Below are 10,222 nucleotides of genomic sequence, written 5' to 3'. Positions count from 1 at the left end.
TGAACATATTTTGACCCTCATCTGCAAGTGCACATGGCATATTTCTCTCCAAGAGTTGCTCCAGCTCCACTTTGAATATTTTCCTGCCTAACCTCGTGCAGGGGTAAGGACTAGGTAGTCTGCTTTCCAAATGGTGCAATTAGAAAAGAAAGTCAACCGTAAGTGAGTTCAGTGAAGGTCTGCAGAGCAAGACTGGCAGCCACGGGAACAGGAATTTTGCATATACTGGGCGAACACAGCACAAAAAGTGGCCATCCCAGAGCCCCTGCACTATCTCACCCTTGGTGACCAAGCGTAATCAAGGACGGTGTGGCTTTGGTTGTCAGACTGAAGCAACACTGATCTCTCAGAACATCAGCAGCTGTTTTTCCTTTGGGCTGGTCGCCCCCTGGAAAATGGGCAGAGAAGACCCACTGGTTTAATACATGGTATCGTTCTCCAGTGGGTCTCAGCTTGGCCCTAATCAACCCCAGTCCCATAACCAAATTTACTAAACCTGACCATCTACCACCAGCCTCCTTCTCCTCTTTCTTTTCACTTTTTGAGTGTCTGTTTGTCCCAGTATGGGTTCCCCCACCCTTCCGTCATTGGAAGTTTTAATGCTGAGTGAAAAACCACGAACAGCCTTTGAACGTGTTCTGCCAAGTCTCTTTACAGTACAATACTGGCAGGAGTAAAACACTGGGGCCAGGCAAATATGCAAGCTTCATCACATTAAAGGAAGCAGAGCAGCACAGTTATTGCATCATTCGATGGCTTCCCAGACGTTGTTGTTATTTTTTCATTAGAGCAACAGAACTGCACTTGGTGCTTTTTGCCGAAGAGCCAAGGAGGCCCCAAAAGGCTGTCGATTGGAGAAGAGAACGCGGCAACTGGAAAGATGAGTGGTTTACTGCACTAATTTTATAGCGCAGCCTTTACCAGTCTGTGGTAGAGGGAACCAGCAACATGATCTGTGTTCACATTTTTTTAAGAGAAGACACGTAGCCAAATGCTTAAAACTATTTGCTTGTTCAAGACAAGTTATTTGGAAATTTAACTACTACTGAATCAACCAACATTTTTCAACACTAAATCATTTCAATTCCATATCATATGTTTTTAATTTTGTCAGCATCTGCAACTTTTTAATTACCATTTTTATTAAAGCTGGGGTTTTTTTGTTGTTTGTTTTTTTTTTTTTCCCAGAAGCAGTACACAAATCCCTAGTTATTTAATAACTTCTAATACCTTAATTTTAAGGTATTAGAAGGTGCAGTTCAAGGCTCAGCCATTGGAGTAAAATTCTGCTGCCAGAGGCACCTACTGATTCACAGGTGCTTTGTGTTGCCCTCCTGCACTCACCAAGCCCCTTGGAGAAGTGGGGTGTGTCGCAGCATGGCTGGACAAAACCTTACCACCAAGATTGTAACAAACAATTTTGCCCCCCCAAAGTTTCTAGGCAGATTCTCACCTAATGAAGAGTGAAGAAGCTTTAAAGGCGCTCCAGGATCCTGACGCAATGGGGACTTGACTGAAAACTGCTGGTTTGTGACCTATTGTTTCATGGTTCATCATTAGTATAATGTCATTCTTCTGGCCTTTCTCCAATACACACTCAAAATGACAACAAGCAAAGGTTTTGACTGGCCAACCACTATCTTGTCACCACAGCAGGATTCCCAAGTGATGAAAGAAAACACATTAAATTAGTGAAGATAGCTTTGGGCCACTGGAGAACTGAAAAGGTGATAGGATTAGGCCATACCGTATAATTTGGTAGCCAAAGTCAAAGCTTCCTTACGTGAGTCTACGAACCTTTCAGACAGAAAACATTTGTGTTCAAAGTAGAATTGATTACATTCGTTGCAGAAGAAAGATCAAGCAGCTGAAGGGTACCGTGCTCCATGTAGACGAGGATAAAACACATAACTTGCCAATGACAACAACTGGAAAAGAGAGAGGAACTTGCCAACTGAATGGTGTCTGGCAGATAGCACAGGAACAAGTCAAGAGGATAAACACAAGCCGTGGTGATGCTGTCCATGGAAATTCTTCCCAGCAAGTCGTGAGTATTACTGAACTGATAACTAGGCAATAGGATGAAAAGCACACGTTACAATGTAAAATTGCACTCAAGGAAAAGATTTGTGGAAATGGATGACTTTTGGCTGGCTTCAGTAGCCAAAGCAGCAAAATATTGACCATTGAGGAACATCTCTGTTTAAGCAGGGGAGGGAACAATAATTGTTAAAATTAATTCCTTCAGAAACGGGGCAATGTAACTTCCCACTGCAATGGCTTCCGCTGCAGACAGGCTGGTCCTGGCACGTGCCAGGTCACCGAGCAGCAGAAGATGAAGTTGTCTGAATTGAGAAGTGGCCAAGATGCAGCATTGCTTCCTTCTGTTGTTCTGGATTCTGAGCAGTGCGTGGCAAAGCTGAAGCGGCTAAAGAAGAGACAAACCACAATTTACAGTGGGCGAGCAGTTAGCTTCTGATTCTGGAAATAAGCTCTGCAAATATACCGCATGGAAACTTGAATACCACCGCTGAAGAAACACGTTACATGTTTCCATTGCAGTCATCCTGCTGTCATGTGTAAAACAAAGATTATTTTGGTGGAAATGTGCAAGGAACAACCATTTAATTTATTATGAGATGAAATTCTTAAACTAACATATTATCTAGTTCAGCCTCCTGGGACGATTCACATCTGACCCCTGGCGTCAGCAGCTCATTCAACTCATTTTAGGAGACGTGGAATGAAAGAGGTCCCGTACTTTCACACGAAGCGATCAGTTAGCCTAAAGTAAATTAGTGAGTCAATTCTCAAGACAGCCCTGTGAATCTCAAGCTCACTTACTCGTCAAAGAAAAGTTTCAGTGACGGAGCAGAATAACAAAGCCCCTAATATATGGCAGATCCTTTGCACCCAGGCTGTGAAGTTTATATTTCCCTAACAACTTGGAGACAATATTGTGTGTCAGAACACATGCACTTGTCATTAGCACGAACATTAAGAGGAAATGAGCATAAATCCCAGATTCAAATGTGTGTAGTTTGAACATCCTGGGACAATTAAATTATTGATAATGGTTATCTGTCACCAAGCAATAAATCATAAAGACTCGGAGTGGTAGAAGAAAAGCTATCTTGCTGCTGACAGACGCGTAGACTGAAAGATGTGGTGGGCCTTTAAGCTTCCAGAAATAATTGCATAAAGGTGAAAGATTTCTTCTCTTGCTTTTCTCATCAGCTATAGTATTTCCATACTCAAAACAACGTTTTCTTATGACAACTTTTCTTACTTGGCCTCTCCCTTTTCCGACATTTTAATGAAAATGAGGAACAAAGCAGAAAATGAGGAACAAAGCAGAAAATGAGCAGCCGGTGAAGAGCGGGCCCGGCTTTATGGCTGTAAGTTGGAGCGCAGTGCTCCACGCAGAGCCGGGAACTGGCTCCCAAAGTTGTGAGAAGTGACGGATACTCTCTGCTGACAGCAACATCAATGTAAACAAACCGAAACTATAACAAGTCTGTGAAAATACAGAAATCGCATCGAGAAAACAAGAAGGGAGCAGACTGAGCAGGCAATGGCAAACAGACAGGACAGAGGCTGATCCCCCTTTTTCAGTCCCTTCATTTTTGCAACTAAAATAAGACTCTACATTGAATTTGCACATCAAATTGCTGTGCACTGCATGTAATATTGAGCGCCAGTGTTCCGTGTAACCGTATTTCCTAAGAGGCTACAGGTTTATGTGGACAAGTAGCAGCTGGTGGAAAGAGAAAGCAGCGAAGGTATTTCCCTTCCCGTCGCAGGAGCCGGGGAGCGGGAGCTGGCTGGTGCCTGCTCATACGCGGTGGGAATGCCGGGCCCGGGCGGCTGCGGCTGCTCGGGCCAGCGCCAGGGCCTGAATAGGCTGGTGGGCGCTGCCAGGAGGGGTGTGCGAGCAGCAAGTGGGACCCAGCTTTGTGAGGATCCCTTTTCAGAGGGCAGCAGTTCTGTGAAACTCCACACAGCCCTGCGGAGAAAGTGGAAGCTTTTCAAATGTACACGCTGTACTGCGCCGCTCAGAGAGGCCAGGGATCGCATTCATTTATACATTTTCCAACTACTAAATCTCTTTGTATCAATTACATGGAATCCACCAGTTTGGGCCAAAAAAATATGTATTTTTTTATTACTGATCCTTAGCCTCTGTGGTGATCTGTATCGATTTCAGCATTTCTTCTCCTTGTACAGAATTTAAAAGCTGCAGGCATGGTAAAGGAAAAGAAAACAGCACAAATAAGTTGGCTGAAGTCTGGGATTAACTGTCTGAGGCCTTAAAATAAAGACTTCGGATCAACAACTCAGAGGCATAAGGGCTACCAGCGTGAGTGAGAGTGGCAAGCTGAGGCCATTTCATTGTCAGGAACGTGACATTTATTGCCCTGACACTTGTGTCATAAAATTAAGCTTACATTAGAACTTATTCCATTTGAAATCCACGCTAAATGGTCAAGAGTGCCTTGAGAGGTCATGTTAAGGACAACTCTTATTGTCAGGGAGTTTTTTTCCCCTCAACAGTTAGAAAAATAAGCCACCATTTTACGTATTTTTATAAGCAAGACTGTGATAAACTGTTTGGATCTACAGCTTCTCTCACAGAAAAGACAAAAATAAAATCAAGCCTCTCCCCTTCCAAATGAATTTGGCAATTAGCATTTATTCTAGAAATATTTTTGGGTATAGTGATGAAGCATGTGATACTACTACAGCTGTGACATCAGTATAATAATATGGATATATTTATTCAAAGTAACATACCAGGCCTATGGGGCAGAGCTGGAAAATGCCTAAAATAGTATTTGCTTGGTCACTGGTTGCTGATGGAACTTGTGACAACCCCATGACTAGGTTGGTGTTTGCATTGATCAAAAAATACTACTTGGATTAATATTTTGATCTCCGCACTGTCAGCACCTGTCCGCCGCTTATTGCCTTTAAAATACCCTCTACACCTTCCCTACGGGCCCAATGCAATCCTCCTTTTTCAGAATTGCATCATTCTAAAATGAAATTTTAACTGAGCCTTCATGTCTACTTCTGAGAAAACACAAATAAAAAGTTGGATTTGCATTATGTCTTCCTTAAAAGCTTCTGTTAGCAGTAAAATTAGTTGCCTTGAGTAGCCACATGCGTTAGAAGAAAAATAATGAAATTACAAACTGCTTCCAAAACAAGAAAATTATTAAGGGCAGTAAAAAAAAATCATTCAGAAGTGAGTACTTGACAAACATGAGTTATTTAAACATTTTGGTTTTTTCAGTTATGTCAGCAGTCTGTGCTTGTAATTAAGACATTACTACTTTCAGGGAAATGCTTTAGTATTATTTGTTGAGCACAGTACGTATAGTGGGTCTGCAATCTATCATATCAATCATTGTTTATGTGGTTATTGAAAGCAACTCTAATTCTGAATATAAATTTGTGCAGAAAAATAAAGTAACTACATCAACACAATGTTGTCCTCAGTTTAAAAACAAAAAAGCCACAATAAGATAACATGTAAACGTAAATGTAATTCTCCACTTTTTATTTACAGCTGGTACATTTAAATTTGAACTAAACACATGTTAATTAAAACACATTTCACCAGCTACTTATAAAATTAAGCACTATTTTGTTTGATGTTGGTAGAAACAGGAAATTTGGAGTGATGTCTACTGCTACAGCTGTTTGCAGTCCTTATATAACACCAGATATGAGATTGATGTATCTGTATTTTGTCCTCTCCTGTGAATTGCAAGTGATCAAACAGGCAAAAAACATAATGACAGGATGATTGGACAAGTTTAGCACGAAGTGAATTGTTCAAGACATTCATAAATCATTGCACAACCACACATGCAATGAAGGAAAATTTACTGTAATGTCAGAGATAGGCAAAACCACTTCTACCCACAATGAATTTCAAATACAAGCGTATTAATCGTAGAAAAAGTCTTTGATGTATCTTAACTGACAGTCTTTTGAAAGATGTAATACTAAAAGACACACAAAACTAGGTGCGAGTGTTTTATAAATCTTAGATGTGACAAACCAATAATGTAAAAACAAACATAATTTTCCACAGATTTATTTTTGTTATTAAACTATCCTGATATGCATGAGCTCTGCTATGAAATACAGATGCCAGGAGTAATCATGTATTTAAATGTAGCCGTATTGCAAAACAAGTGTGTTGGTAAAAGCTGCTAAAGCATCAGCCATACTTTGCTTTTTCTGTTGCTAGAGCCAACCTGCGAATGTTTGCTATGCAACCAGCTGCTGCCTCCTGCAGAGTTTCATCTGTAGAGCCTACCATAGCCAGGAGGAGCTAGCAAAAATACAAAAGAGAAACAGCATAAGAGAAACAAATAAGTATCCTTCTATTTAAATATTCAAATCATATCTAGAAGAATTGCATGAATTACATAATACGTAAAATACTAAAAATCATATTAACAACACTGTATTATATATGTATGTATACCTATATATGTATACTTTTGTATACCTATAAGTATTAACACACACACAGAGCATGCCACTTTATATTTTATCATATTTGCACCTGTAGTTTGATATTTTTGTGTTTGATTTTCTGTTTATTGTATCACACCTGTCTATTGGTTGTGATGTGGATTTTTTCTTGCAAGTAGAAACTGCATATGCTTTAATTGAAATCATGGTTTCCCCCCAAGTTACACTAGTATATTTGTACATGCTCAAGATTTTTAATAAACAAAGCTATCCTTTTGGGGGCAGGGGACCTTGATTGTGAAACTGGATACATATGAATGGACCCTCATGTCCCATTGACTGCAGCAGGTTTCTTTATTGTCACAGAAGACCACGCACATTAAACTGTTGGAGGGATACAGATCTGGGCATATAATTCTTAAACATTTGCACGTAAAAGTAAAAAACAAAAGCTCAAAAAGGCACCAAACTTTTGGAGCTGATTCAGCTCTTCAGTCATGTGGAGTAGATTCTTTACTCTGGAAGTCATTCAATTTTTTCAGTGGAAATTACCTTGGAGTAAGGTATTGTTCAACAGAAGTATGACATAAGACAGGCCTTCATGATAAAACATTTTTACATATCAGAAAACCATTAATAATGGTTTTGGATCTCACTTTCTCAGTGTGTTGCAAGTCAGTGATGCAACTGCAAATGCAGTATATGCTGGAAAACAGAAGCCTCTTGCTTAGCTTAAATCTGCTCCACGCAATCCCCAGATTTCTGAAAATCTGCCAAGCTTAATGTGCGTTCAGGTATTTTGAAGCTCAGACAGCTCTAATTAAAACCTATATTTTCAGTCTGCAATACTTAGGATTCTATGTTCACCCAAACAATGTTGAGTCAAACCACAGAGAAATCTGTTATCACTCAACTCCGGTGCATATTTTTCATACAGCTAAAATATTACACAAAATTATGAACTGCTAAATATAAAAGCATAAATTGAATGCAGACATCAAATTCATATGCTACCTTTTTCTAACCTTCCAGCATTCACGAGGCATGGGCCACAGCTGCACACATATGGCATTTGCTTATAGAGATCAAAGCATTTTATACTTGAGGAAGTATTTGTGTTAGCCAAATCTACAAAACAAGCATCTTGCCAGTCACCTTTCACCCTTTGACCCCTACATGTAACTTGTAAGGGTGACTGTGATGGGCCTGAATTATGTCAAAAAGTGTATTATGTAAATTAGGCATCAATGATAACTTTTTCTAGCAATTCTTCCTATAATTTCCATTAATGTAATCAGATGCCTATGTACAAATAGCTAGATAAGAATTCTTAAAGTGTGAACGCTCCTAAAGGGATATGCCAGAGTCAGAATGACATGAGAAGAAATGATACGAGGAAGCTTTATATGCTTACACTTTACTCGCATGCAAATGTTGGGCCAGAGGCAGCAACCAGAGAAGTCAGTGGAAGTTTCACCACTGACTTCAACTGGCAGAAAGACCAAGCAGCACACCTCTGTGTAGTGATAAAGCTGCTCTACAAAGCACAAAGACCAGAATTTAAGTCTTATCAGATGCTTAGCTTTTTTTTTTTTTTCTTCAGAAATATTGCTGGATGAAGATCTTTCTATTTTCCACCAGCTGATTTCTCATCAGCGTAAACTATAAAGTGTTTCTTTGGGTACCTCACAACTTTCTTGTGTAACTTACAGAGGAAAACTCATAGACATCCTTCATATCCTTGACTCAAAGCCCCAAATACGTATGCACATAGCATTCACATGGTGGTTTTTGGTAAAGCCATAAGTTTCGAATTTGAGGGCAAGGAAACTATATGCCTTATGTGATTACTCACTGCATCATCACAGACCTAGTGGAAGTTAGGGTTAGGTATCAAAAACAGCCTACTACACAACACTGCTTAGTAGTACCCAAATAGATGTCTTAAGAATTAGTGGTATGAATGCAACCAATGCAAACAGCAATTTTTATACAAGTATCGAATACTGATTTTTTTCCTTCTGAGTTCAGGAGATCAAGGATCAGTTCCTCTCCAATTCATTGTTCTTCCAAATCACTTGCCAGTGGTAACAGCCATAAGAACTGCCACGTCATACAAAATCCTGTACTACACTGTGGCTCAGGATTTTCACAATACGACTTCAAAGGAATATTCTTGGAAACACAGTCTAATACAGTAGCTGCCTCTGAGGACTGAGGATATACAGCAACATTTGTCAGTCAACCTACTCCTTTTGTGCTAACAAAAAGGCAGGGGAAGAGAAGATTATTGAAAATGCAAAATATTTCAATATAAGTGGGTCCATATTTAGGAACCTAACTTTGAAGATTTGGATATAAATCCTGCCTTAAATGAAATAAAACTTTATTCTTTCTGTATGTACCAAGAAAGTTATAATTCTTTCACTTCCTGACTGCCAATCCTTGACCCTTTCATGGGTTCATCTCAATTTACTGGCAATTTGGGTCGTCCAATTCAGGTACGGAAATGTATTCGTAGATAGTATACACAGACCATACCCACATCTTAGATATATTTGACAAGTCCAAGAAATCTTTTTTTATTCCAATGCACCAGCGCAATATAACATGTCCTTTTTCTTGATGTAATGCCCTCGAACTTCACGTATCCCTTCCCTTTACTGTTCAGGTATTGTTTTCTGACACATGTAAATGTTAACAGATGTGAGAAGCAGTAAAAAAGCATGTGGTACAAATGCTTCTTTCTGGCACATAAGAGTCACTTTCCATAGACAGAGAAAGCATTTGCAGCACCATGTAGGCTTCATTTTCTGTTGGCAGGTATCTATATTCTACGGCGAGAGTCCAAAATTTTTTGCACAGTTAGCACGTCATACCAGCAAATAAGCACAAATACAAGCTGTTTGGAGAACGTACAGAGCATATGTAGCATTTCTGGGTTCCAAAAGCAGGAGCAATGCACAGCCAAATCATTTAAATATTCAGAACAATTAAGAATATTTTGCTATTACTATCCCAGCTTTAAAATAGCACAGAATTGTGATACTATATTAGGATTGCACAATCATAGAATAATTCAGATTGAAAGGGATCTCAGGAGGTCTCTAGTCCAATGTCATGCTCAAAGCAGAATCAGCTACAAGGTTAGACCAGGTTGCTCAGGGTTTTATCCAGCCTGATCTTGAAAACCTCCAGTGATGGAGATGGCACAACCTCTTTGGGCAACCTATTGCAGTGTTTGACTGTCCTCATGGGGAAAAAGGTTTTCCCCACATTCAGTCACTCTTGTTTCAGTTTATGCCTGTTGTCTCTCATCCTCTTGCCATGTATCACTGTCAAAATCCTACCACCATCTTTTTGATGACTGACCTCCTTGTAGGTACTGGAAGGCTGCTATTAAGTCTGCTTGAAGCTCTCTCTTCTCCAGGCTGAAAAAGCCCAGTTTCCTTAGTTTCTCCTCACAGGCCAACTGCTCCAGCTCTGGACCATCCCTGTGGTCCTCTGCTGAACCTATTATAGTTTATCCATGTCTTTCCCATACTGGCCAAAGGGCCAAAGCTGGGTGCAGTATTCTAGGTGTGGTCTAGTGAGTACTAAAGGGAACAATCACTTCCCTCAATCTCCTGGCTGTGCTGCTGCCCATATAGCCCAGTACTTTGTCGTCTTTGCTGTCAGGACACACTGCTGGCTAATGTTCTGCTTGCTCTCTACCAAATTCTCTATGCCC

At 40.0% G+C, this 10,222-nt stretch overlaps 1 protein-coding gene across 1 annotated transcript in view; it reads right to left on the bottom strand.

Annotated features, from left to right (window-relative positions):
* Window positions 1-6,232: 6,232 nt before the first annotated feature.
* The window catches only part of ODAD2 (outer dynein arm docking complex subunit 2), a gene marked incomplete at both ends in the record, with an annotated part of 85,262 nt that continues 81,272 nt past the window's right edge, over window positions 6,233-10,222 (bottom strand). Inside the window, one exon of the mRNA XM_082479439.1 lies at window positions 6,233-6,346. Coding sequence (XP_082335565.1) covers window positions 6,233-6,346 — 114 coding nt within the window. The remainder of the gene's footprint in view (window positions 6,347-10,222) is intronic.

This window comes from Vanellus vanellus (assembly GCF_965231255.1).
Source record: "Vanellus vanellus genome assembly, chromosome: 2".
NCBI classification, from domain to species: Eukaryota; Metazoa; Chordata; class Aves; order Charadriiformes; family Charadriidae; genus Vanellus; species Vanellus vanellus.
Note: the sequence above shows the minus strand (reverse complement) of the source record. Positions and strands in the feature narration are given on the sequence as shown.